Below are 27,677 nucleotides of genomic sequence, written 5' to 3' on the forward strand. Positions count from 1 at the left end.
CTGCCTCTGCTGCCAGACTGCTGGGATTAAAGGTGTGCTTCACCACTGCCCAGCTAAGAATCTGATTTTATAAAAATTCGTTTCTGAGCCATCAAGGGCAAGTGGCAAGAGGTTCCTGGCTCCCAAGTCCAGTCCTGAAAGAAGAATGTGGTCTTAAGGAACCAAGTGCTTCGTTTCTAGGGAAGAACGAGATGTATCTGGATGATAGAACTGTTCACAGTAAGATTTAGGCCAGTGAGACAGCTCAGCAGGTAAAGCACTTGCTGAACGGTTTACCAAGCAGAGTGTGATTCCTGGAGTCCATGTAAAGGTGGAAGGAGAGAACTGACTCCATGAAGATGTCCTGTGATCTCCACACGTATGCTATCACATCCTGAGTCACACACACACACACACACACACACACACACACACACACACTAATAGTAACAACAATAATCGTAGCAATAATAACAACAAATAAAAATTTAATATTGTAGGCCAGATGTGGCAGCACTGGAGAAACTGAGGCAGCCATGTCTCCATGAGTCTGAAGTCAGCCTGGTCTACATAGTGAATTTCAGGACAGCCAAGGTTACATAGACCTATTCCCTGTCTGTCTGTCTGTCTGTCTGTCTGTCTATCTATCTATCTATCTATCTATCTATCTTTGTTGTTGGTGTTTTGCTTGTTTTTCAGAACAGGTTTTCTCTGTGTAGCTGTGGCTATCCTGGAGCGCTTGTAGACCAGGCTGACCTTGAACTCACCTGAGTGCCTCTGCCTCCTAAGTGCTGCGATGAAAGGCCTGCACCACCACCTACCAGCTAATAATTGTTTTTAAAGATAAATTGTAGCCAGACGGTAGTGGCACACTCAGTTAATCCCACCCAACGCCTCGGAGGCAGGCCTATCTCTGAGTTTGAGGCCAGCTTGTTCCATTGAGGAAGTTGTAGGACAGCCAGGGCTACACAGAGAGACCCTGGCTCAAAGAACAAAAACAAAGATTGAGTGAGCAGTTACGTTGGAAAGGCCACAATGTGAGACAACTTCTGGAGTTGTTCGAGTTGGTGGTTTTAACAGAACACCATAAACTAGGTGACTCAGTAGGATATTACTCACAGTTCTTGGGAGATCCAGAGTCCAGAGACCAGCAGGATTGTTGTCACCAGCAGGTGAGACTCGACTCTGCTCAGACATCTTGTAATCCTCCTGTAGTAGAAAGGACAAATGACCAGGACTTTGGAGTCTCTTTTATGGGTACTAATGCTATTCATGGTGACTGTGTCTTATGACCCAATCGACTACCAGTGGCCCTACATCCTTATAATCCTATTGGAGGTTAGGATTTGAGCATAGGAATGTGGGGGCTTCCAAACATTCAGAGCATAGCACCCTGCCTTTCACTAGCTGGGGGACCTTTGTCTCGGGTGCTTTTTAATGTACTTTAGTGAAATGATGAATCCCGGTGGCCGCCCAGAGATGCCATCCGGCGTTTGAGCTACTACATCTCCTGTGAAGAGGAGGAAGTCAGGGAGCAGGGCTGAATCCCAGCAAGCTACCAGATCACGTTTCCTTTCAAGATAGAGTCACATGCTCTCACTTAGGGGTGTCTGTGGCAGGGAGGGTCTGGCCTGTGGTGGGTTCAGCTTTGTTCCCTGAGCAGCCCCTTCCTGTGCTTCACAGCCTCTGGGAACCTGCCGCTGCTGCTGAACCTCCTCTCCTTGCTGCAGCTGAGGAATGAGTCGGAACAAGAACTGGACAGCATGGCCATGAAGCTGCTTCACCAAGGTGCCGTGGCTGCTTGAGACACACTGTGCCCACGGGCCCGGGGCGGAGTGTGGTGGTGTCCATTCCTTCCGAAGAGTGAGCCACGTCAGCCTGCTCCTGGGGGTGTCTTTCAGTGCCCTCTACTCATTGTGAAGGGATACTTGAGAGACCCAGCCCCCAAACAAACCAACCAACAAAACCCCAAAACAACCCAACAACGGTACCCTGTTATAGGTACAAGCTCTAGTGAGGTCAGAGTGGCCTGTGTGTTAGCGGACAGCTGTGTGAGCAACCACCTTGCCTGTGCTAAGCTCATAGTTCAGAATGGAGCATCTTCCGTGGAGGATTGAGATCTAAATATATATTTGGGCAATCTGTAGTGCTAGGCTCACAAAGGCCTTCTGGATACAGACTGTGTCAGGTCATGGTGTCTTCTTGTTTCATTGCCCAGATCTCTGATCAGCCAGTTCACGGCTCTCTGGGAATCCTCTTCTAAACCATTTTTTATTAGTGTGTGTGCACGTGTGTGTGTGTGTGTGTGTGTGTGTGTGTGTGTGTGCGTGTGTGCGCAGGAGTTTGTTACATTCTTCCCCTGGGACCTGGGGACTGAACTCAGGTTAGCAGCAAGTGTGCTCTTACCCACTGAGTGTCTCTTTTACCCATCACCTTGACTGGGACATTTCACTGCTTGTGAATGTAGCCACCGGTTCACAGGCGGCACCGACAAGAACACTGTGAGGACAATTGAAATGAGTTGAAAAGAATGACATCATCTTCAGTGACTGTGGGTTCAGGTGTTCTGGCTGCAGGGCAGGATTTCCTGCCCAGGGCCGAGGCTTTCTCCAAGGACTCACAAGGAAGATAGCCCCAGACCCCGTGTCTCTGCATGATAAAATCAGTCTTGATGACCGTGTGTGGTGGCTCATACTGTGACCCCAGAACTTCAGAGTCTTTGTCTCTGTCTGTCTCTGCATGCACACACAAAACACACACACACACACACACACACACACACACACACACACACACACACACACACACAGAGGACAAGATCTTGGTAGATAACCCATGATGGCTTCAAACTCGGGATAGTTTTTGCTTCAGCCCCTTGAACACTGGTTATTACAGGTGCGTGTTATCATGTCCGGCCTGAGCCAAATCTTTGTACCTCATCCTCCCTCTTACCCACTTCCCTTGCCAAGGCAGAGGCCAACATGGAGGGTTCAAACTTCGTAATTTCTCCCTTAAGGAGGCAGGCTCCCGCTGAGCAGCCTCAGCTGTGTGCCCCGTCACTGGTGGCAGCAGCCACAAAGCTGACGTTTCTTACTATTCAGTGTCTGTATGGATTGATTGCCTGTGGGAAAGATGGCTACCCCGGGATTTCTTCATGGATGCTCCATCTTCCGATGCTTAATCGTATTTCTTACCACCTTTAGCAGAGACCATGCAAGTGTTCTACCCTGCATCTTTGGTAAATGTTTGTAATGTTCCATTCCCCTTCATGAGGGAATGTAAGGAAGTGTCTGTTCAGAGCAGTTCATCCCAGCTCAGCCAGTGCATTTACAGGAATTAGGAATATGGATGACTCAAAGGTAACGATATCATTGAAAAGTCCTTACCAGACGTGGTGGTGGATACTTTGAATCCCAGCACTTAGGAGGCAGAGGCAGGAGGATCTCTGTGAGTTCAAGACCAGTCTGATCTACATAGTGAGTTCTAGGACAGCCACAACTGCATAGAGAGACCCTGTCTCTGAAGAAGGAGGAGGATGAGGAGAAAGAACAGGAGGAAGAGTTCTGCCCCAGCAGAAGCAGCTCATGAAAGGCTACAACACCAGAGGCCCAGATCTGAATTTTGGTGGCTGAATAGGAGTCGACTTAGAAGGAAAGCAGTGACACAAGAAAGAGAACACCCCGCATGTAACGGTGTCTGCCTGTAACCGTAGAATTCTAGAGGTGAGGCAGGAAGACTGTAAATTCAAGGTCAACTAGGACTACATAGCAAGACTTTCTTGTTTTTGTTTTTGTTTTTTAAAGATTTATTTATTATATAAGTACACTTGTAGCTGTTTTCAGACACGCCAGAAGAGGGCATCAGATCTCTTTACAGATGGTTGTGAGCCACCATGTGGTTGCTGGGATTTGAACTCAGGACCTCTGGAATTGCAGTCGGTGCTCTTAACCACTGAGCTATCTCTCCAGCCCGACTTTGTTTTTTAAAGAAAGACAGCTGGCATGGTGGTGGGCACCTGGAATCCCAGCACTTGGCAGGCAGAAGCAGGCAGATCAACGGAGTTCATACCATTGTCAGCAAAGTGGTGAATCCGAGACTAGTCCAAGATACATGACGCCTTGTCTTAAAGAAAACAGGAAGTGTGGACGGGAGGAAGAAGGATGGGGTGAGGAGGGGAGGGTATTGAAGATAGGGCATTGTCGGTCCAGCATCCCAGAATTCCCTTGGGAGTCCAGCAGGTGCTCCTTTGCTAGGATACTTAAGGCGCTGGGTGGCCCTAGGGAATGAGGATCAGTGCTAGGCTAACACATGCACGACGAGAGGCTTCCCTTCACAAGAGAACATATAACCACATGTCCAATGCCCTTTGGTCGTGGGTTGCTTAGGTAACTTGTGCAGACTGAAGTTATGAGCATACAACCTTGTTCCGACTTCATTCTTGTCACTGTCTTAGGGTTTTACTACTGTGAACAGACACCATGATCAATGCAAGTCTTATAAAGGACAACATTTAACTGGGGTTGGCTTACAGGTTCAGAGGTTCAGTCCATTATCATCAAGGTGGGAACATGGCAGCATCCAGATAGGCATGGTGCAGGAGGAGCTGAGAGTTCTACATCTTCATCTGAGGGCTGCTAGCAGAATACTGGCTTCCAGGCAGCTAGGAGGAGGGTCTTAAGCCCATGCACACTCCAGCATGGCCACACCTTCCAATAGTGCCACTCCTTGGGCTGAGCATATACAAACCATCAACTGTCTTTCCTTCCATTGCAGGTAGAATAATGTTTATGCTCTCCCAGAGACTGGCACCTGAAGTTAGCCAGTTGTGGGCCAGCATCTGCGCATTGTATAAGAGCACTTAATGTGTAGAGTGCTGTGCCACAGGCTACCTGTGGGCTCTGTTTCTTTCAGTGAGCAAGCTGTGTGGGAAGTGCAGCCCTGCAGATGTGGACATCCTGCAGCCCTCCTTCAACTTCTTGTACTGGAGTCTTCATCGGACCACACCCAGTAGTCAGAAAAGAGGTACAGGGGCCCAGGCAGAGACACTGAAAAGGACAGTGTCAGGGGTTCTTGGTGCCCTTGGTGTTTTCTTCTTAAAAAAAAATCTAGGAGTTCGTGTGTGGTTGGTGGTGATAGAGTTCTCTGTCATTCTTCAATGTGCGAGGCTCCTTAGGTCCCCTGGATGGCCCACGTGTTTGCATTTATATGCTCGAAGCCCTGCAGCACTCAGCCCCATGGGGATACTAAGCTAGATGGCCGTCCCTCCCCTCTCCTGCCTGCAGCTGCTGCTGTCCTGCTGAGCAACACAGCCTTGATTGAGCTTCTGGAGAAGATGCTGGCCCTCACCTGGACAGAGGCAGACTCCTCCCCCAGGACGGCACTGCTCTGCTCTGCCTGGCTGCTCACTGCCTCCTTCTCCGCCCAGCAGAACAGTGGCAATTTGCAGGTTTGTATCTAGTGCCTGTCTATGGGGCATGAGGTGGAGCTGCAAGAAGTGGCCTCCCATCCTCAGGTCTGTGGCACATTAGCTGTGTGACCTCGGCAAAACGTCTACCTATTCTGGGTCTCAGTTTTCTTGTCTACATAGTGAGAGAGAAGCAAGGGAGTCGGGGTTGTTGACAGCGTGGTTTAAATGTCAGCGACCACCTATATGTCAGACTGTATTCTTGGCACAGAGAAATAAAAGTGACTATAGTATAGGCCCTACCCTCAGGGAATGCGTTCTCTGAGTAGATCCTTGAAGTGAGGCTGTACTTCTCGAGGTGGTGGGCAAAGATGCTCTGGGTGGAGAGTATAGCAGGAGCAAGGGCATACAAATGGACAATTTTAGGACGTGGGACATGTATTTAGGGATAAGCTGGCTGAACAAATAGATCAGTTTAGACAAGAAGGCAGGAGCCAGCTGTGACCTCGCAGTGCCCAGTGGCAAGATGGGAAGTGCCACATGTAGTTAGCTGTCCTTGTCACTGTTGGAGGTGGGTGCAGGGAACAGGACAGCGACGGACATACAGGCAGGAAGCCTCGCTTCCTTCTGTAGAACCTTGCCATCCAACGCCCTCTGTGAGCTCCATTCTTGGTTATTTCATGTTCAAACGTCCCTTCCCCAAGACTAGCTGCTGCTCAGGGACAGAAACCGTCCCCGAGCTTCTGCGGCACTCACAAGTGTCAGCCCTGCCAGCAATGACCACACAGTCCGTTAGGTAGAAGGGACACTGGTTCTGGCTATTAGGTTGGTGACAAACTATGGCAGTTATGTGGTGTGGAAGACCCTGCAGGGTGCTGCCTAGGGTTGAGTTCTGTCTTTTATTTATTTATTGAGACAGGGTTCCTCTTGCAGCCCTGGAGCTTTCTGTGTAGATTAGACTGGGTTGCTTCACAGTTCTGCCTGCCTCTGCCACTGGAATGGTAGGTCACAGGCATGTCTGACCATGCCTGTCTCTTCCTTTCTCATTTTTACTGAGACAGGCTGTCATGTGGCCCAGACAGCCTCTGATTTGCTAAGGAGCCGATCCTGGCCTTTAAATCCTCATCCTTCTGCCCCTACTTCGCAAATGTGATTTTATAGTTAGGGTGACAGTTCCATGCTTGATTTGGAACAGAAACCTTCCCTGTTTTTCTCTGAGAGGAGCTTGGGCCACTCACATGTCCATGGTGACGAGGCTGGTAGAAGCTTGCCTCACCTTTCTTCCTTCTTGGCTGTGCCTGATGGCCAGCGTCTGCCCAGCTGAGGACCTGCCCATCTCCGATGCTACAATTCAGTCTAGGATGCTCAAAGGATTTCTTTATACTAGACTATGAGCAAGAGGGTAATAGTTCCTGCCCCTGACAGATCTTGGTAGAGGTGAGCAGAACAGACTGGCTTTGCACCTGCCCCTCACCCCTGCCAGCTCTTCAGTGTGGACTCCAGGCATGTACTTACAATGCTCCTAAACCAGGCTCCAAAATAACTCCAGAGGAAGTGAAAGTAAGAAGCACCCCTTTTGTTTCATGGATGAAAGCTAGGCAGGTGGAGAGAGATCCAGTGACTTACTCAAGACTCAGCTGACAAGTAGCAGAGCCAGCATCCATCTATCCATTCATCCATCTATCCATCCATTCATCTATCCATCCATCCATCTTCCTTTTTTCTTTTCCTTTCTTCCTTTCTTTAAAGATTTATTTATTATATAAGTACACTGTCGCTGTCTACAGACACACCAGAAGAGGGCATCAGATCATTACAGATGGTTGTGAGCCACCATGTGGTTGCTGGGATTTGAACTCAGGACCTCTTGGAAGAGCAGTTAGTGCTCTTAACCACTGAGCCATCTCTCCAGTCCTCTTTCTTTCTTTTTTTGAGGCAGGGTTTCTTTGTGTAGGCCTCATTGTCCTGGAACTTGCTTTGTAGACTAGACTGGCCTCTAACTCACAGAGATCCACCTGCCTCTGCCTTCCAAGCACTGGCACTAAAGGCGTGTGCCACCACTGCCTGACGAGCCAGCATTTCTTTACTTAGTTATATAGCAATTCGTTAAGTAATTCAGGCTGGTCTCAGACTTACAATCTTCTCTTAAGGGGGTGACAGGCATGAGGCACCACACTTGACTAGAGCGAAGATTTGGATTTGGCCTGTGGGACGCGTGGTCTTCTGAGTTAGGTGAGGAGAGCCAGAGACTGAGCCCAGTGAGGCCGAGGAAGCTTCAGAGAGGACTCAGTTCTCTGGGTACAGGCTTGCTTGCCCTCCTCAAGCAGGACAGTACGGCTCTGAGGGCTCTGTGTCACCTCCCTGACTTCATGTAAGGGTGCAGTGGGAAGTGGGCCAGGGTGCCCACGCTCCCAGAACACTGATTAGATGGAGCCCTTTCCCCTTCTCCACCAGGTCCATCAGACATTATCTGTGGAACTGAACCAAGTATTGAAGGCTCTCAGCTTTCCAAAAAAGTCGGCACTGCTGTCAGGTACCGTATGGACTTCCCAGTGGGAGAGAAAAGCCTTTCCCTGGATTCTGAGATAGGACCAGCCACCCCCCAACCCCCACCCCTACCCCCTCAAGGCCATAACTGCTTATCAGCATCGCTTCTGTGTGGGTAGAAGATGGGGAAGGAGGACGATCTTAGTGTCAGGAATCTTGTGTTTCCAGCTGCCATCCTACGATTCCTGCGGACGGCCTTGCAACAAAGCTTTTCCTCTGCCTTGGTGGCCTGGGTACCCTCAGGGGGTCAACCACTGTCAGCTCCTGAAGATGATGTCCTAGCTCCACTGGGAACATCACAAGTGCTATCCCTGTTGATTGGGCTCCAGAACCTCCTGGTACAGGTAAGGCTGTTGCTGATTGGACCCCGGCAGTGGGAACTCCTGTTCTCAGGACAACAGAAGGGAGGGCTTCCTCTCAGGAGACTAGTGCTTCTGTCAGAGCAGCCTTTGTGTCACGAGGCTGAAATCCCGGCATTTGCCGGGTGGCGGCAGGAGACCAGGAGTTCACCATCACTCTGCTGGAGATCTCTAAAGGGACAGAACAGACGGAATGAATATACCATAAAGGGAGTCTGTTAGATTACAGCTGTGCCTGTCTCCATACTGGAGAGGCTGGAATCAGTTGGTGCACAGTGTATGAAGCTGGATACCTCAGCAGGCCCAATCTGACGCTGAAGGTCTAAGGCACTGGCTCTCAACCTGTGGGTTGAGACCCCTCTGAGGGGCTGCATGCCAAACATTTGCATTACAGTTTCTAACAGTAGCAAACTTGTAGTTATGAAGTAGCAATGAAACAAGGTTGTGGTCGGGTGTCCTCGTAGCATGAGGACCTGTATTAAAGGGGTGCAGCATGAAGAAGGTTGGCAACCGCTGCTCCTGAGGATTTCTGAAGAGCCTCTTGTCTCCAGTGCAGGAATCAGGACTGAGCCAGCACTTAGGACGTAGAGTCACGCAGGCAGATCTCTGAGTTCGAGGTCAGCTTGGTCTACACAGTGACTTTCAGGACAGCCAAGACTAGTGAGACCCGGACTTACAAAATCAGATTAGACAAAATCATCAGATTCTTCCCCCTCTCTGCCTCTCTCTCTGTCTCTGGGGTGTGTGTGTGTGTGTGTGTGTGTGTGTGTGTGTGTGTGTGTGTGTGTATGCCCACAGTGTGAATGTGTATGTGAGAGAGACTGTGTGTAGGAGCCCTAACCCTGTGTGCCCACATTTGCGTGTGTGGAAGCAGACCACCCCATGTCCTCAGGTGATATCCACCTCCAAGTTTTGTTTTGTTTTTTTCAAGGCAGGGTTTCTCTGTGTATCCCTGGCTGTCCTGGAACTTACCCTGTAGACCAGGCTGGCTTGGAACTCAGAGATCCACCTGCCTCTGCCTCTCTGCCTTTGCCTCCAGCGCTGGGACTAAAGATGTGTACTACCACGCCTTGCACTCCATTTTGGTTTTTGAGACAGGGTCTCCCACTGGCCTGGTACTCACTGAGTGGGTTAGCTAGTCGGTGAGCCCCAAGGAGCTGCCTGTCTCTACCTCCTGTCCTTGAGCTTGTAAGAGTACACTCCCACACTAGCTTTTTATGTGAACTTTGTCCGTTAAACTTAGGTCTTTGTGCTGAACACAGCAACAACCCCCGAATTTCAATGCATACACTATTTGGGGTGAACAGGGATTAAATAAATACCTTTTGCGGGAAGGAATACCGGGGAAGGAAAGCTCATTGGCTGAAGGCTCAGGCCTATCTAGACACCTCATTAGCATGGAGAAGAACTACAGATAGTTTTTTTTTTTTTTTTTAGATTTGTGAGTACACTGTAGCTGTCCTCAGACGCACCAGAAGAGGGCATCGGATCCCATTACAGATGATTATGAGCCACCATGTGGTTGCTGGGATTTGAACTCAGGACCTCTGGAAGAGCAGTCAGAGCTCTTAAGCGCTGAGCCATTTTTCCAGCCCAGGTGTATTTGCTACATGCCCCAGCCCATGGTCCTCAGTGGGTGTCATGGTTGCATGTTCCAGTGCAGGTAGAGGCAGGCAGGAAATGGCTCTGCTCCTGCCATACTCAGTCCTGCTCTTTCAGCCCTACCATTTCTTATGCTGTCTGGCAACAAGGTCCCACATGCCCTACAACTATCTTTTCTAGAATTTCGCATAATTACATAACATTTGGACTTATTTCCAGTTTCTTTCATTTAGCTTAATATTTTTGAGATCCACCCGTATCAGTATTTCTTTTTTTTTTTTTTTTTAAGATTTATTTATTATATGTAAGTACACTGTAGCTGTCTTCAGACACACCAGAAGAGAGCATCAGATCCCATTACAGATGGTTGTGAGCCACCATGTGGTTGCTGGGATTTGAACTCAGGATCTCTGGAAGAGCAGTCGGTGCTCTTAGCCACTGAGCCATCTCTCCAGCCCTTGTTTGTTTTTTAATACTGAGGGTTGAACCTAGTGCATATGCTTGGGGCTCACTGACCTCTCTGAATGTCTTGCCTCTGTATATGCTAGGCAAGCACTTTACCACTGAGCTATATCTCCAGCCCTAATCTTAGCACTTGGGAACCCGAGGCAGGAGGGTTGCCACAGTTTGGGGCCAGCCTGATCCACACAGTCCATCAGCCAGGTATATAATACCTGCTTCGAGAAAAATAAAAATATATGGTTCAGAAAACATGTTACTTAATATAAGCGTTATGATCAGTACATGGCTGATGAATGTAAGAAGCTTTTAATATTATCTTCAGGACTATGCTCCATATCAGAAAGACCGAAACCTAAATAAGTGGAAAACAACTTTTTCTTCGTTAAACTAAATGTCTGTGTGTGTGTGTATGTGCAGATGATGATGATGATGACGACCCTAGACTTTGAGGCCAGCCTGGACTACCTGTCTCAGAAAAACAAAATCCTAACCCTAATTCTGTTTTGTTTTTTCCAGAAAGACCCTCTGTTATCTCAAGCTTGTATTGGCTGTCTGGAAGCCTTGCTCGATTACCTGCACGCCAGGAGCCCAGACGTCGGTAGAAACCTCTATTCTCATGTTTTCCCGTGATCAAGACTAGAGGGAGTGAGCCCGTTATCTTACCGTCCCAGTGATCTGACAACACTGCAAAGGACACTGCCATGTCCACTGTCAGATGTGGACACTGAGGGTCAGAGTGTTCCAATGGCCTCTGCTATTCACAGTGCTCTTAAGTGGAACAGGCCTTCTAGCTGCCCACTTCCATGAAGTCATGTGATAGACTTTCCCTGGGAGTCCATCTGGGTGGTCTGAAGTCCAGGCAAGAAACTCATGAACCCAGCCTCTCTGGTGTTTTTTTTTTGTTGTTGTTGTTGTTGTTGTTGTTTTGGTTTTTTTAAGCCAATAGGAAAAAACTCCTCTGGAAGTACACATTAACACCTGAGGACTGGTGTTTCTTGCAGCACTCCATGTGGCCTCCCAGCCCTGGAATCGGTTTTTGCTGTTCACTCTCTTGGATTCTGGAGAGAATGCCTTCCTCAGACCTGAAATACTGAGACTTATGACCTTGGTAAGTGCAGAAAGGATAGCTCTATGGCCGTAAGAGGTCAGCAGGTGTTGCTAAAGTGATCCAAACCATGAAGGTGTTAAAGAGCCCTCACTCTGCAGGAGACCTGCCCAGGGATTCCCTGTGAATAGCAGCATCTGTCCTTAGGACACATTTTTCTCTTCTTTCTGTCATGAAACAATGACCAGGGCCTGTTGTAATATGACAGACGGATGGGTCTGATCTGCCTAAGGCCCCTTAAAAAGACAAGTAAACGAATTGTTAAATTTGGTATCTTGATAGTGTTGGGCACATAATGTTTTTTTTAAATAATTCTCGTTGAATACAGAACACAAGAACAAGCTCATGGGTGACAGTGGGTGAAAGTCAGAGGTTGGTGTGAAGTGTAGAGACTGTTTCAGCTTGAGGCTCGAAGGGTTAATAGGCAGGAGACAGTATCACAGGGGGTGAAGTAGTTATAAGGACCACACACGGTTCATCTGGTGAGTTTGCAGTGCAAGGCTGGGGGAGGAGGGAGCCTGATGAGGTCCCCAAGGCCAGCTCCCTCATGAACTCAGTCTATCTTATCTGCCCTTTTCTCCTGTGAGACAACCCCACCCACTCTCCCCAGTGCAGAGCTTAAAAGCAGGACTCTGGGCTTTAGAATAGTGTTTCCAGCTCAGGGCTGGTTTTGGCAGTCCACAGAAAATGGCGACCCCTCTAAGGGTGGTCATTTGGGGCTTTTATTCCTGGGCTAGTTCGTGCAGTACCGGAGCAGCGGCATCCTCTCTCGTGAAGAGGTGGCTCTCATTTTGCAAGGTGCAGCTTTGGCTGACCTGTCAACTCTCTCAAAAGATACACTCCAGGCTCTGCATGGCTTCCTCCTGCAGGTGAGTGGGAAGGGGAGGTTGTGTATGAAGCCAGGCCCTTAAGACCATCTTCTCTGCAGAAGGTGGAGCTCTGGCCACTGAAGCCATTGAGAAGTCAAAAGGGTATGGGAAATGGGGGGACAGTTAGAAAGGGCATAACTCTCCTGTCCCTTCTCCTACAGGTCCAGCGCATGGGTCTCCTAAATGACAACAACACGACCCAGACCTTGCAAGCCTCCTTGGAGGGCCTTTGCTCCCGCACCTTCCCAGCCCAGCCAGTCTTTCAAGACATGCTGTATCCTTTCTTGTATCTAGGGGCTTCGACCTGGGCAAGATCACCAAGGCCATAGAGGCTGTCTGTAGCAGTATGCTTTCCTCAGTCCAAGTAGGGAGGGATGGTAGTTGGGAAGTCCCTAAAAAAGCCTGGGTTTGAGGCCAGTCATGACTGCACATATCTATGTATCCCAGCACTTAGGAGGCTGAGAATAAAACCCGGGCTGACCTGGTATTCAGTGTTCCCTAGGTTACGGTTTGCTCATTCACATTATAGTGCTGGTGTGTGTGTGTGTGTGTGTGTGTGTGTGTGTGTGTGTGTGTGTGTGTGTGTGTGTGTGTGTGTGTGTATTCCTTACCCCTACTGGCTACTCCCCTGGCTATTCACGGGACAGTCAGTTCTGTTATATGGCAACTGCTGGCCCATTTTGGAATCTGTGCCACCAATATCAGAAGCACCCATACTCTTACCTGACCATGCCTGCCCTTACTGGGTTCAGTGATATTTCCCCCCCCACACACACACACCTTCAGCTCCATTTCTCTTTTATTCTCCTCTCATGTTTCATGCCAGTTGCCTTGGAGGTGTGTCTGTTTCCCTGTCTCACATCAGAGACTGAGACATAAAGGCCCAGAAACAGCAGAAAAAATGAGACCTGCAGATTCAGGACACAATTGTTAAGGGGCAAACGACATTATCAGGCCTTTCTCTGGAGCTATTTTACTCCACCGTGGAAATGGAATCAGGAAATAAAATAATGCATTATCGTTCTTGTGTGGGCTTTCACTCTGAACTCACCTTCCTCGCACTTATTCTTCAGCCACTCACTCGGACACTGGCTTGTTTCAGTATGGGATGGAGAGACAGAGTGGAGAGTGACAGCTCTTAAGGAGCCTGTGCAAAGTGCCTAAAGTTGTACATAAAGGACATGAAGAACCCCTGAGCTGGGAAGGCCCCAACCTCAAGGGCCCCAAGCCCTGTGGTTGGACTTTTGAGAGGTACTTCACCTCCACTGGGCATGGGGAGAGGTATAAATCTCAGGGGGAAAAAAAAAAAATCAAACCCTCAGTCTGTCTCCCATTTCAGTTCCCCTGGCTCAAGCCAGCCTTCTCAAAGCCCTTTTCTATCTTCTCGTGGGCAATGGTCATTTAACCCGTCGCTGGCTGCTGGCAGACAACTCTGCCCGCACCTGTTAGTGTTTATCAGCCCAGCCTGGGCTTTGCGTGCTTACTGGCCGCTCCACCTGTCTTCCCGGGATCTGGCTCTCCTGACACCCTCAATCCCCACCCCGGAGCAAAACAGAAGAGATAGAAACAGACGAAGAACTCTGGTTTAGAAATCAGTGGACAGAGGGGTTGGGGATTTAGCTCAGTGGTAGAGCACTTGCCTAGCAAGCTCAAGGCCCTGGGTTCGGTCCCCAGCTCCGGAAAAAAAAAAAAAAAGAAAGAAATCAGTGGACAGGATAGGCAAGTACCGGGTGCCCGCGCTCCGCACTACGGATTCTGCTAGTTCCTTGGATCTTGCGAACTGGTGTTTAAGATTTGACTCGGATGAGAAATCAGACACTACGTTCAAAGGGCCGGGCAGCCAGGGTTTCCGGCCGGGGTTTGCTGACGCGCTTTAAGCAGGGTAAAGGCCCCATCCCTAGCTTAACTTCCTCCAACTCTACCAGAACCGAGATACCAGCGTGCCCAGCTCTGCCTTCCCAAGGACCATGCGGTTGCCGACAGCTGCGGCTCCCGGCGCCGGAGCACAGCAGGGGCGGAGCCGGAAGTGAAGTCAGCAGAGCGCGGCGGTCGCGGCCCGGTCTCATTGGTCAGGAGCAGCGCAATGGGTGGGACAGCGACTCGTCGGTCTCCTAGCACTGAGGCCAGCTGCTCTAGTGTTCCGCGCCTTGCCGGAGTTGGGCGCTTCCGGCTGCAAGCCGAGGGGCTGCTCTCTTCTTACACCGCTAGCCTGGGTAGGTGAGGGCTGGGGAGCCGGACGGTACTGTAGGCTTCATGGGAGGGGAGTGCGGAACCCTCCGCACTGTGTGCGGGTTTCGGGACTCGGACACCTCCTAGAAGGGCTCGCTAGCTCCTCCGAAGCCCCAAGGCGCGGAACCGACCGCTGCCCGGCCACTATCACTGGCTCTACGAGACGAGTTCGGAGTCGCTTGTCGAGCCTGAAAGAGTTCTGGGGACGCTCGGGACCGAAGTGAGATTTAGAGGCCGAAGAGTAGAGTAACAGTAAAGAAAACCAGACCTGTCCCGCCACGGTCCGCTACTTGCTTTCTCACGTTTGTCCTGCTTGAGTTACCTATCCTAGGTTGTCTGGTAAATTTCTGGTTCAGGTTCCCTTGGGTTCTGGAACGTGAGGCAGAAGATGGACGGTCCTGGATGATCTTGGAGTCTTTCTGTAGACTTCTGCTGTCCCGTCTTCGTGGAGACAGGGGTTCTCTTAACTGTCTCTTTCTGAGCATCTCAAATTCTGGGTGGGGAGTGGCCAGCGTTGATAGGAGGTGCCCTGTGCTTATTTAGAGACAAGAGATAGCGCATTGAGCTGAGAGTAAGACTTTTGGCTCAGTCTCGGAACAGCTGTAAGACTGAATAGTCAATTTTTTTTTTTTTTTTTGTCTTTCAGTTTCCACATTAGTAAAACTGGGTATCATCTGAGTATGAGGCTTCCGTTGTCTGTCATTTTCCACTCCATCCTGTCCCTTGTGGAGTTTTAGACAAGACCTAGATTAGTTTCAAATTTAAGGAAATTCTCCAGCTCAACCTCCCAAGTGGTGGGATTAAAGTCACGAGCCACTACTCCTGGACCCCACTTATTAAAGTTTTACTTGACCAAATCCCTCTCACCCTTAAAAAAAAATCCAAAAACAACTGTGTGTGTGTGTGTTCATGCGTGTATACCTCAGTGTGCATGTGGAGGCCAGAGGTCCATACTGGGTATCTTTCTTAATTCTATTCCTATTTGTTGAGACAGGGCCTTTCACTGAAGCCACAGCTTCTAGATTCAGGCAGGCTAGTTGCCCGGCAAGCCCCAGTGATAGTTGTGTCTCCAGCTCCTCAGCTCTGGGACCACAAGCACGCACTGTGCCCAGTTTATACATGGTGCTGGGGGTCAGACTCGGGTTCCAACTTTACCAACCAAATCATCCCCTCTGCCCTGCCTTGTCCTTTTATGCTTGTATGTTTGTTGATTGTCTCTCACCCATTCAAGGGACAAAGTACAAGTTCAGGGAGTTCCTTACTCCTTGTTCTCAGCTCTATAAGAGCGTGAGACGCGGGTTGGGGATTTAGCTCAGTGGTAGAGCGCTTGCCTAGGAAGCGCAAGGCCCTGGGTTCGGTCCCCAGCTCCAAAAAAAAAGAACCAAAAAAAAAAAAAAAAAAAAAAAGAGCGTGAGACATTGATCAATAACGGTAGGCTGTTGTTGGAATAGGAACAGATGCTGCATGTGGTTCCCGAGTGAATGGATGCAGTCTCCAAGTCTTCCCTGCTTCCCTTCCATCCTGTGTCCCTTCTTTCTCATGTCAGAGGAGGTTGGAGAAGGAGGGAAACCACACAAGTCTTACATGCCTTTTCACTGCCCCAGACTCCTTGACTGACAGATTTTAATTGCCCGGCCCCTTTCTCCAGATGTAGTACATTGTCCAGACCTGTAGCTCTGCATCAGGAAAGGGACCTCCTATGCCCTGTTTTATAGGAAGCTACACAAAGGAAGCTATAGCTCGGAGAACCAGGGTGCTAGCCCAGGAACAAGGCAGATGTAGTCAAGACTCCGACCTAGAGCTCTAGCCTCAATCCCTGTCCAGTGTCGTAAGCATTGCTAAAGTGTCTCTTCCTTCCCCTCTCCTGCAGTCCTGCAGTTCTGTACTGTGTGCCTGCTAGTCAGTAGCCCTGGCAAGATCTTCAGGGGCCTCCCAGAGCTGGATGCCTGGCATTCGGAGGCTGGGCCATGTCTGGGGAAGTGTGTTTTCTCTAAACTCACTCCCTGTCTTTGGGTTGTTCCTCTAGGTCCAGAGTCTCAGATATGGACCTGCTTCAGTCCTTGGCAGTCTTCTTTGTCCTGCTGTTGCCTGGCACAGAAGTCACAGGCACCCTGAAGAGCCCTCTGGACCCCAGCCTCAAAATTTGTATCTCTCTCGGACTTGGGTGGGGTGTGAGTTAGCTGTCTTAGAAGGGCTGGTGAGTGAGATCTCTCAGCATCCATAACTCCTTGGGGGATCCCAGGGGTGAGTGGACAAAGTTGGTAAGCGTAGGAGGGAGGAGGTAACGAGCTCCGGTCAGACTGAGCATGTCAGTTTTCTCCTGAGCCTGTTCCCCATCCCTCAGATCTGCAGAGGCTTAGGACTGTCCATGCGCAGTACCTGACTATGTCCTCACACAGCCCCTCCAGAACTTTGGATTACCAGCTCATCTTGCCTGGTCCTCTGAGCCACACCTTGGCAACCCAAAGATGAGACAGGACCATCCCGGGTTTTAAGGGATCTATGGAGCCACCAAGTCTGTGTATTAGTTACTGTTTTGTTGCTGTGAAGAGAAAGAAACCATGACCAAGGCTGCTTATAAAAGGAAGCATTTGGTCAGGGGCTTGCTTATGGTTTCAGAGGGTTAGTGCTTGGTCATCCTGCTGGGAAGCCTGGGAGCAGACAGGCAGCCTTGGTGCTGGAGCAGCAGTTGAGAGATTACATCCCAATCTCTAGGTGAGGGGCAGAGAGAGACTGGGCATGGTATGGGTTTTGAACCAGCAAAGCCCTTCTCCAGTGTCATACCTCTAAAGGCCTTACCTCCTAACCCTGTCCCTCCCTCCCTCACTGAACACTGTCCCCTTTAGAGAACCCCTACTCATCCTTCCATAACTCTTCTGAAGCCCCGTCCTGCTGTGAGCTGCCCTGTTTTCTTGTGAACAGGGAACTAAACATTTAAATACGAGCCTATGAGGGCTAGTCTCATTTAAATCACCACAGCATCCAAACAGATGACCTCGTTCCTGTGACCAGAGGCTCAGATGGATACAGGAGGTCTCGGGACAGCACTGTGCTATGGACCTACTGAGCAAGGTCTTGAGAACTGAAATTCCAGGAGAATGGGGGCATGTGGCTGACGCTACAGTTTAAACACTGTTGGAGGTTCTGGAACAGTGAATGATTGTGTGAGAGATGACAGGAAACGGAAGGGCAGTTGCCTGGTTTGGAGGGTTGGACTTGGTCTCTCTTCTGTGTGCAGAGTCTTTGAGATCTAGAGAAATGGTTCATTACAGGTCCCATGTACTTCACAGGCAGTTTGTCCTTCCCGGGGCATCCCCGCTGTGGCCACCCACAGCTTTGATGGCACAGGTTAGGAATGCGTGGGCCCTCTGAGTCAGGGCCATTGAACTGGGTTTTGCTCCTTAACTCACTGCTGCTCAGACAAGAAGATGTTTGAGGTGAAGCGTCGAGAGCAGCTGTTGGCGCTGAAGAATCTGGCACAGCTGAACGACATTCACCAGCAGTACAAGATCCTCGATGTCATGCTTAAGGGACTCTTTAAGGTGTGTCAGGAAGCAGGGCAGCTCACAGCAGGACAGGGCTTCAGTGGGAGCATGGCGTAGGGTCCTCTGAAGGGGACGGTGCTCAGCGAGGACATGAAGCGTAGGTAGGAGAGTGGACTGGGATTCGGGTAACTGGGGCTGGATCTAAGTTGTGAAGGGCTCCACAAAGCCACTCAGCCGAGACGGGGTTCCTTCAGGTGCTGGAGGACTCCCGGACAGTGCTCATTGCTGCCGATGTGCTTCCAGACGGGCCCCTCCCCCAGGACGAGAAGCTGAAGGATGGTATGGTCTCCCCAACCCTGCCCTTGGCTCCCTACACCCCTGGGATCCTCTAGCTGCTCCTTCTCTGTTCTTATCACTTTGTCCCCTGGGAATATCCTTGTGTGATACTTGAGTGATGGACCTGGGATAGATAAGGGCCCAGTGTGGTTCTCTAATCTTTTCTGGGCTTCAGAACCAGTCTCTGTCCTTAGCAGGCATTCCTTTACGCCGTCCCGGGCTTAGGACAGGAGAACCTGAGGAGAGTCACTGCCCACTACCACAGGGGACAGGACAGAGCCTGTCGCTCACTCACTCTTTGGGAGGCAAATGACCAGGACCTATTAAGTAGCTGAGTCAGAGTGTGGTTACCAGCACTCTTTGCTACTTTAGTAATGTCCCAAACTCCTTAAATCCCTTTTCAGACAAGGCGAGGAAAACAGGTAAGGTGAAGGGCTGTTTCATGTCTCCTAGCCCCACCCCCACCCCCGGCCTGGCCTATAAGAGCTCCTCCTTGGTGGTAGTGCCTCTTCACGCCTACTAATGGACCACAGTTTTGTTTTTTCTCACTGTGTAACCTTGGCTGCCCCAGAACTTGATGTGTAGACCGGGGTGGCCTCATGCATCGAGATCTCCCTGCTTCTGCTTCCAAGTCCTGGAATTGAAGGCCCGACCTAACCAATCACAGTTTAGCAATAACAGTTCTTAGGGTCACTGAGAGGAGGGAGCAGAGGGAGCAACTTAGGCGTGATAGTGACGCTTTACAGGTGCCATCCCTCGTGTCAGACGGAGGAGAACACATTGTCTGCCTTGGCTCTTCTCTCAACCAAACTGAGTTTTTTTTAAATGATCTGTTTACTTATCTTATGTATGTGAGTACACTGTAGCTGTCTTCAGACACACCAGAAGAGGGCATCAGATCTCACTACAGATGGTTGTGAGCCACCATGTGGTTGCTGGGAATTGAACTCAGGACCTCTGGAAGAGCAGACAGTGCTCTTAACCACTAAGCCATCTCTCCAGCCCCAAACCGATTCTTGAGTTCTCTGAGCATCAGGATTGTTCTGAAGTCCAGGGAACCATGGGCCACATGCCAACGTGACAGATCTTTGGCTTCTGCTTGCCTCCCCGGGCTTTTGGGTCTTCTCTGCTTCAGGAGTAGAGAAGGTGAAGATATGGCGACTCTTCATCCTTACCTAGGTCTAGGGGACTTATCACTAGAGTGAAGTCTAACCCCAGTGCAGACTGACCTGTTGACCTCATTAGAGGAGGGAAAACGGACACAATCCAAATGCTGAATGGCTGTGGATAAGCTAATGCATTGCTGTTACCTTCCTGGTTAGATAGACTGGCATAAGATTATGGTGTTAGAGGGAGCAGGGTGAAAGAGAAAATATTGTAGTAAATATGTCCAGACAATTTCCAAATAACCAGGAGTTGGGGAACACCTATAATCCTAGCTGTTAGAAAAAAGATCATGAACCCGAGGCCAACCTGAGACACATACTGAGCTTTAGGCCACATAAAGATACTACTGAAAGCGCTTAACAGAAAAGTAAAGCTAGTTATGGTGCCATGCACCTGTAATCCCAACACTTGGGAGGTAGAGGCAGGGTCAGGAGTTCAAGGTGATCCTTGGTTTTATAATAGGTATCAGTCCCACTTAGGCTGCATGAGACCCTCTGTCAATCAAAAAGAAATACAATTAAATGGAAATACACGGGGTTGGGGATTTAGCTCAGTGGTAGAGCGCTTGCCTAGCAAGTGCAAGGCCCTGGGTTCGGTCCCCAGCTCCGAAAAAAAGAAAAAGAAAAAAAATGGAAATACACACACACACACACACACACACACACACACACACCCCTACAAGTTTGCGTGCATGCTTGCACAAACACACACGCATACCAAGCTACCCTTGAACTCAGAAATCCACCAGCTGCTAGCTCCTGAATACTGGCATTAAAGGTGTGTGCCACCATTACCCGACCAGAAAGAATGTTTTAAACAAAAACACTACAACTCTGACCCTTTCACTAGCCGTCCTGACAGAACTGACCTTGTACAGTTAACACTAAGGCACAGCTCTGGACACTTAGCTCCACGCCTGGGTAGTCGGACTCTACAAAACAATGCCCATTTCTGATTCTCAAAGTAAATTAGTCTTTTTTCAAACATGGGAATACCTAGGGTTTTATGTAGCCCTGGCTGGCTCCATAACTCTGTAGATAAGGATGACCTCGAACTCCTGATCCCTGGCTCTGTACTGCGCAAGGCACTACAGTGCCTGTTCAGAAGAGGTCTTCTAAGCTCTCAAGTTTGAGGTTAAACACGTACCTCAGGTGTGCAGGCTAAGTCTGGCACTCACTTGTTAGCTGCTATGCTCTGTTTGCTTCCTGTTGCTGTGGTGAAGCACTTGGACCAAAAGCAGCCTGGGAAGGAAAGGTCTCTGTGTTGTTTGTTTGTCTTGTCTTTTGTTGTTGCTTAGTGAATACTGAGGGAAGCCAATGCAGCAGCCACACGAGACCGTGGAGGAGTGCTGCTTGCTGGCTTCTCTGCATGTTTTGCTCAGCCTGCTCTCTTGTATAAGCCCAGGATGGTCCACTCCACCTGCTCTCTTGTGTAAGCCCAGGATGGCCCACTCCGCCTGCTCTCTTGTGTAAGCCCAGGATGGCCCACTCCACAGTAGTCATTCCTCCCACATTAGTCATCCGTCAAGAAAATGACTCTGTCCACAGACCAGCGTGTGGACAAGCTTCTCTGATTGAGGCTCCCTTCCCAGATGACTCCCGATATATCAAGTTGAAAAATAAAATTCCACCAACAAACAAGGCCCTAACCAACAGCAGCCATCTCTTCCTATAAAGCGGTCCCTAGTGCATAGCGCATATGCAGTGGGCAGCCTGTGATCGGTGGCTGCCGTGCCCTTGTCTGATTGGTGGGTGGAGGAGGTCTGAGGTGGACAAGAGGAGAAGAACAATCACCCTGACAACTCATTGCATCCCTCTTGCCAGCTTTCTCCCACGTGGTGGAGAACACAGCCTTCTTTGGTGATGTGGTGCTGCGCTTCCCGAAGATTGTACACCACTACTTTGACCATAATTCCAACTGGAACCTGCTCATTCGCTGGGGCATCAGCTTCTGCAATCAGACAGGTGTCTTTGACCAGGGGCCCCACTCACCCATCCTCAACCTGGTAAGGACTGGTAAGAGGGCTGGGATCCCTGTCTGGTGGTGAGCTGGGAGCCTCAGCTCTGTATGTGGTTGGCCCTGTCAGTTATCCTAGGTACTTAATGTGCTCTGTAAGTGTCAGGGCACTTTGTGTCATAGAGGCCTAATTCCAAAGGGTTCTGTGCTGACTTTCGGAGGTCCCTAGGGATTGTTTCCGGCCCACATTTGCCCAGGCTCAGGCTTAAGACCCTGTATAGTGGAATGGCTCTCTGTAATCAGAGGCAGGAGGCAGAAGAGGATGACCAGCGTTTTCATCCACAGATGGCCCAGGAGCTGGGGATCAGTGAGAAGGATTCTGACTTCCAGAACCCATTTACAATAGACCGGACCGAGGTGAGCTGCTGGGGCCTGTTGGTGTCTGATGGGCATGGGAGGTGGTTCTGTGGGACTAAGGCCTAGGGTATGCTGTGTGGGCTTGGAACCAGACAACCCAATGTATGGGCCCAGAAACCATTACTCAAGTAACTGATGGTTTGGGTAAGTCACAGTTCCTCTCTGAATGAGCACCACAGCTAGGGTCTGGTGGAGATTGGGGATCCCTCATATGTACCCCAGGTTGTAAGTGTCAGAGTGACCAGCTGAGGCCAGGTCATGTTCTTCCCTGCTCTGAGCCTCTGGTGCTGGTACACTGGGGCTTCTGTTCTCACGCCTACATGTGCCTTTAATCTAGAGTTCTAAACTTGGCTCTGGGGGCTAACAGCTGCAGCTTGAGAAGACAGATGGTGACACAGGGGGAAGGGATCAGAGGGAGCAGGGCAGACCGAGGAGGACAGGAAGGAAAGGCTCCTCCTGTGGGTGAGACTGAGTCTGACAGGCTTGAGGGTCTACCTGCGTGCAGGCTGACAAAGAAACCTGCTGTTGTCCGGATGCCGGAGGTTGTCGATGGCTTTTAGTACAGCGAAAGCAGTAGCCAGACTGTTAGCCTTGTTGCCTTGGGTCCCCTTGTTCTTTCAGGTCTTTACATGGAAGGGCCAGGCAGATGTGGGGCATGCAGTAGGCTTGCATTACTACAGACCACTGTGCTTAGGAAATTCGCCATCTTCATAGTGGCAGATCTATGCTTTGCCAAGGAAAAGATAGATACCTTATCCTTCCAAGATTAGTCTCTGCAAAACTAATCCTGAAAAAGTGGTCTGGATAAAGAGTTGCTAGAAATGAGATGTGGTTGTACTTACCTATAACTCCAGCAATCATGAGGCTGGAGCAAGAGGCCACCTGTCTATGTAGTGAATTTGAGGCTACCTGGACTAAAACTGCCTTAAAACAAACCAAAAATAAAGTCAGTCAAACAAGAGGATTGACCAGATTGATCTCTAGGTACTCAGTAAGCACATAGATTGCTGGTGCATCGCCTCCTGCCGGGCAATCTGACTGAGGCAGTGACCGAGTCCATTCAGTTTGTCTCATGTCACTGAGGTACAGTCATATGTGTTGTTTTTGGTTTATTGATTTGAGTTTTGAGATAGTCTCACTCTGTAACCAAGGTAGACCTCAAACTCTGCCTTAGCCTTCCTTCCAAGTGCTGGGTTCCAGCTGCCACATCCTGAGGATGAGGATGAGGCCAGCCTGCAGGACTGACTTCAGTTAGCATGTTCTTCAGGGTCCCCAACTCAAACAGATGTTGCTTAGATCTTGGGACTAAGATGTCTCATTCAAGCCATTAGAACATCGTCTAAAAATTAATGTGCGTCAGTTACTGCACCCACCTACGATTTAGATTTCATCTGCCAGTTTTACTAAATGTATTTGTTAATAGTTATAGGAAGCAAAAGATGGGCCCAAAGCAGCAGTCATTCAGTGTGGGCCAACGTCCCTGGGGCCTCTCTCTCCCGCTGTATGCTTTAAGTTGTCAATACATTGCTTGGCCAAGTCCTGGGGATATTTAAGTGCAGAATCTTAGCTTCTGTTGCCTTGTGTGGTATAATTCAAAGCTGCTCAGACATTAAGAATAAAAGATAGTTTATCTGTGAGAGTAAAACAAGATTGGGCTATCCTTGCCCAGGCACTCTGAGGAGCTAGCTACCCCTGATGGTGTGGAACACAGGACAGTAGTTCATTATTGACTCTGTCTATGTGAGTTTTCCCGTCACGTGGATGAGAATTGCATACCCAGTGATGGTTAGTGGTACCTGCCACTGGATTCTTCTGAGTCTTCTAACGTCTTAGGGCATCCCCAGGTGCTTGCGTTCTTGTTGAATTATTCATGTGTCCCCTCCTGATACCTATAATGTAACTGTTCTCTAGTTACTTCCCCTGTTCACCTAGACTTTGTTTCAGAAGGTTCAGATGAGAGCGGAACATGGAATTTTTACATGGTTATAGAACTGATTGTGGTGACAGGCAGGCAGGCAGGCAGACACACACACACACACACACACACACACACACACACACACACACACACACACACACTCCCAGCTGTTTGGAAGGTTGAATAGGAATATCCATTGAGCCCTGGAATTTGACACCTGGGACAAATCCAGGGGAACTAGCTTTCCTCATCCTCTCCCCGTGTCACGGAAGATGTATTTAATTCCCTCAGCAACCGTCGTGACGGGAGCGTCCTTTGTCAACTCTTTTCTGGGAGCCAGTTACATGAGTGCCCTATATCTAACGAGTCCCCAAACTCCAAGCTGCTGGAAGGAGACTTACCACAGACCATATCGATGTCACAGACAGTGAGGACAGTGAGCCACGCGTCCTGATTAAGACTGTGGTTTGCAGCTGCCTGGCAAGGCCCAACTTTAGACACAGAGCTTTTAAAAGACAGCACCCAGGCCTGCAATTCTTTCCCTGGGTTTCGTTATTGTTTCCTTGTTTGTTTTGAGACAGGGTCTCATGTAGCCCAGGCTAGCCTCAACTCCTTATCCTCTTGCATTTACCTCTAAAGTTCCAAAACTACTACCATATTCCACCACCACGCACGACTACCACTGCACTGCTAACTAATTTCTGTTCAACACCTTAGTTTTTATTCTAGCGGAACCATAGTGGACTATGCCTGCCTGTTCATATCTAGCAGAATCTCTGAGGTTCCTGTTGAGCCAGTGCAGCAAGGGTATAGTTTTCCCCATCAGTAGTGGCTGCTGCTTCCAAATGGTACACACCTCAAGGCTGCTTGCTGTAATCCTAACTCTGAGAAGTATCCCTGGGCAAGACCTCGATCCAAGTGGGACCCAGTCAGTGCAGAGGCCCAGGGCCTTGCAGAGGTCATTCTCGCCACAAGGGGGCACCAAGAAGTTGCTTAGTTTCTGCAAGTGGGTTTTTCTCACCCTGTGGTCACACATGCCTCTGTTCACAGAAGATTGAGTCAGAAGTGTAATGTTATCAGAATATGCTCTTGGATGTGGCCCTCAAAGCAACACAATTTCCCTGGGCTTCCCACATAATATACAAATGGCTTCCAGCCTGCCCATTTTTAAAGGTTTATTTATTTATTTTATGTATATGAGCACACTGTAGCTGTCTTCAGACACAGTAGACCCCATTACAGATGGTTGTGAGCCACCATGTGGTTGCTGGGAATTGAACTCGGGACCTCTGGAAGAGCAGTCTGTGCTCTAACTGCTGAGCCACCTCTCCAGCCCACTGCCCACTTTTTTGTATTCAGCGTGGACCTCTCTACTTCAGCAGCATCAGAAGAGTCTCTCTCACTCTTTTATTATTGATTTATTGTTTGTTTGGTTAGTTGGTTGGTTTTTGGAGACAGGGTTTCTCTGTGCATCCCTGACTGTCCTGAAACTTGCTTTGTAGACCAGGTTGACCTTGAACTCAGATCTACCTGCCTCTGCCTCCCAAATGCTGGAACTAAAGGCCTGTGCCACCATCACCCTGCTGAAGATTCTTTTCTTCTTGAGATAAGAGTGATAGAATCTGGGAGGTGAGTGGATGCCTGGTTCGTTCTATTTAGTTGGGCATTCCACCAGCTTGACCTGAATATGTCATTTCCGTCTCTGGACCACTCTAGGGACTTCCCCCTTCTCCCGCAGACATGGACTACTCACTTGGCAAATAGGTTATGCCACAAGGTGGCACTCTTAGTTTGCTTTTACCTTGGTCACACATTTGTCAATTTTGTCCTAAGGACATATAAAAGGATATATTTCGGGGTTGGGGATTTAGCTCAGTGGTAGAGCGCTTGCCTAGCAAACACAAGACCCTGGGTTCAGTCCCCAGCTCCGAAAAATAGAAAAAAGAAAAAAAAAAAACCAAAAAGGATATATTTCACACCTGAGATTTGAATACTTTGTGTTTTATGTATTCTAAAGAGCCCATTTGTTGATTTTTGTCAAAAGTGTCCACTGAATGCTGTTGAGACCCACGCAGGATTCTGTGCTTGGGCTATAGTGGAACACAGCACCCAATACCAACATTCCATCTTCCTGAAACACTGTTGTAGGTGTCAGGTGTAAAGTAGGTGACCATGAAGGAGGAGCCCAAGAATAAATTACTACAAAGTTGTAAAGAGGGCACTAGTGAGAAGACAGATGCCACTGAGGAGGCGGCCATAGAAGAGGTAGGTCTCCAGGGCAGTGGTGGCAGAGCAAATGCAATGCCACAGACAGGGCTGGAAGGAGGATTCTGGGCCTAGGCCACAGCTCGAGCAAAGGCCTGCAGGAATGTGGCCAGGGGTCTCTTCAGTCATAGAGACAAATAAACACAGATGCAGCTATGATAGTTTCTTGGCTGTAGAGACCAACAGGAGCTGAGGATTGTGAGACTTCTGCAAAGGGTAGATGAAGAAACGTGAGGACCTGGGGTTGAGGCTGGAGTTGCCCCCTGTCCTCTGTCTATCTCTGCTTGCCAGCATCCCAGTCTCTCACTTCTCGATCATGCTCTGCCAGTGTGACTTCTGACCCACCCTCTCCTGGTGACTGTTCCTTGTTCACTAGGGCAGCACCTGCTGTCTAGGACTCCTAGCTTGCCTCCCTCCTGAAGGGTGTGTCAGACAAGGATTCCAAGAGTCACACTGCTCCAAGAGTCACACCGCTCCCTCTTCCTGAAAGAGTGTATTTGTTTTCCAGTTTATGCCTTGGCTGGCACCCGTCTGCCATTCCTGGAATCTCCTATCTCATTGCTTGTCAAGCTCCTGATTATCTCATGGTCCAGTCAGTGACTTTCCTGAGCCCTTTCATCTGATTTCTTGTCTGGGGCTTCCTGAGGGCAGGGCCTTCTCTAGGAATCTTCTTGTCTTACATTCCATGATTTAGCTTGGAGGAAACCCTTTGCTACCCCTAGGCTAAATCTAATTACTCTGCTCATCTCAGTTTATTCCTAGCACTGACCCTTTCCAGAAGGCTTTGAGGGAAGAAGAAAAACGCCGGAAGAAGGAGGAGAAGCGGAAAGAGATCCGGAAAGGCCCAAGAATTTCAAGATCCCAGTCTGAGTTGTAGCCCTGGACCAGCCTGGGGCCTGAGGGATCAGCAAGTGGCCAGTGAGAAAAGGCTGCAATGTGTCCGTGGTGTGGCACCATCAGGCACCTCGATGAGCACCAGCAACTTCCAGATGGAGGGAGCCTACATTTGCTGCATCCTCAGAAGCCAGGTTTGAGCCCTGGCCAAAAAGACTGAGCTTCCAGGATCTTACAGCACACTAAGGATGCCTAGAGAGGACACTGTTCCACAGACAGGATCATGCAGGGAAGCTGCTGGAGGAGGCTGGCTGAAGAAACTCCTGGCTTGGATCCCCTTGGTGAGGGCAGGCTGCAGGCCAGATGCTGCTCTTCGTAAGGAAGCAGCAGAACCAGGCTCTGAGTTACAAGTGAAGGCGCTGTGCTTGCAGCCAACCTATGTCACTGGGCTGCCTGCCTGTCAGGGGTCCAGCTCTTTGCAGAGCAATACTAAAAGCTAGCAAATCCACTGGCCTCCCCAAGGCTGGTGAGAGAACTATTAGGGCAGCAGACACTTCTGGAGATGTTGGGACCAGCATGGAGTACATTTCTACCTCATCGAGAGGGGAAGTCCTTGGCCTCTGCAGTGCAGAGAAGCAAGAGCTAGGTTTAGGTCTCACTCACTCACTCCTGCCCTTCCTGATGGGACAGTTTGGAGAGGGGACTCAGGTGTGCCCTGGGAGGGTGTTTATTTCAAGGAGACC

General features: G+C 49.5%; 2 protein-coding genes across 2 annotated transcripts in view; both read left to right on the forward strand.

Moving 5' to 3' along the window:
- Positions 1-13,360, forward strand: part of LOC116890156 (meiosis inhibitor protein 1) — a 35,373-nt gene extending 22,013 nt beyond the window's left edge. The window contains exons 13-22 of the mRNA XM_032890889.1: positions 1,663-1,767; positions 4,891-5,001; positions 5,262-5,425; positions 7,838-7,916; positions 8,099-8,274; positions 10,870-10,951; positions 11,355-11,461; positions 12,196-12,327; positions 12,489-12,601; positions 13,154-13,360. Coding sequence (XP_032746780.1) covers positions 1,663-1,767; positions 4,891-5,001; positions 5,262-5,425; positions 7,838-7,916; positions 8,099-8,274; positions 10,870-10,951; positions 11,355-11,461; positions 12,196-12,327; positions 12,489-12,601; positions 13,154-13,199 — 1,115 coding nt within the window. The 3' untranslated portion in view covers positions 13,200-13,360. The remainder of the gene's footprint in view (positions 1-1,662; positions 1,768-4,890; positions 5,002-5,261; positions 5,426-7,837; positions 7,917-8,098; positions 8,275-10,869; positions 10,952-11,354; positions 11,462-12,195; positions 12,328-12,488; positions 12,602-13,153) is intronic.
- Positions 13,361-14,426: 1,066 nt separating this feature from the next.
- Positions 14,427-27,545, forward strand: Ccdc134 (coiled-coil domain containing 134). The gene is made up of 7 exons (XM_032918415.1): positions 14,427-14,540; positions 16,583-16,701; positions 17,977-18,098; positions 18,296-18,380; positions 21,368-21,549; positions 21,846-21,917; positions 26,852-27,545. The coding sequence occupies exons 2-7, from the start codon at positions 16,599-16,601 to the stop codon at positions 26,975-26,977; spliced, it is 690 nt and encodes a 229-aa protein (XP_032774306.1). The 5' UTR covers positions 14,427-14,540; positions 16,583-16,598; the 3' UTR covers positions 26,978-27,545.
- Positions 27,546-27,677: the final 132 nt, after the last annotated feature.

This window comes from Rattus rattus, chromosome 1 (assembly GCF_011064425.1).
Source record: "Rattus rattus isolate New Zealand chromosome 1, Rrattus_CSIRO_v1, whole genome shotgun sequence".
Lineage (NCBI taxonomy): Eukaryota > Metazoa > Chordata > Mammalia > Rodentia > Muridae > Rattus > Rattus rattus.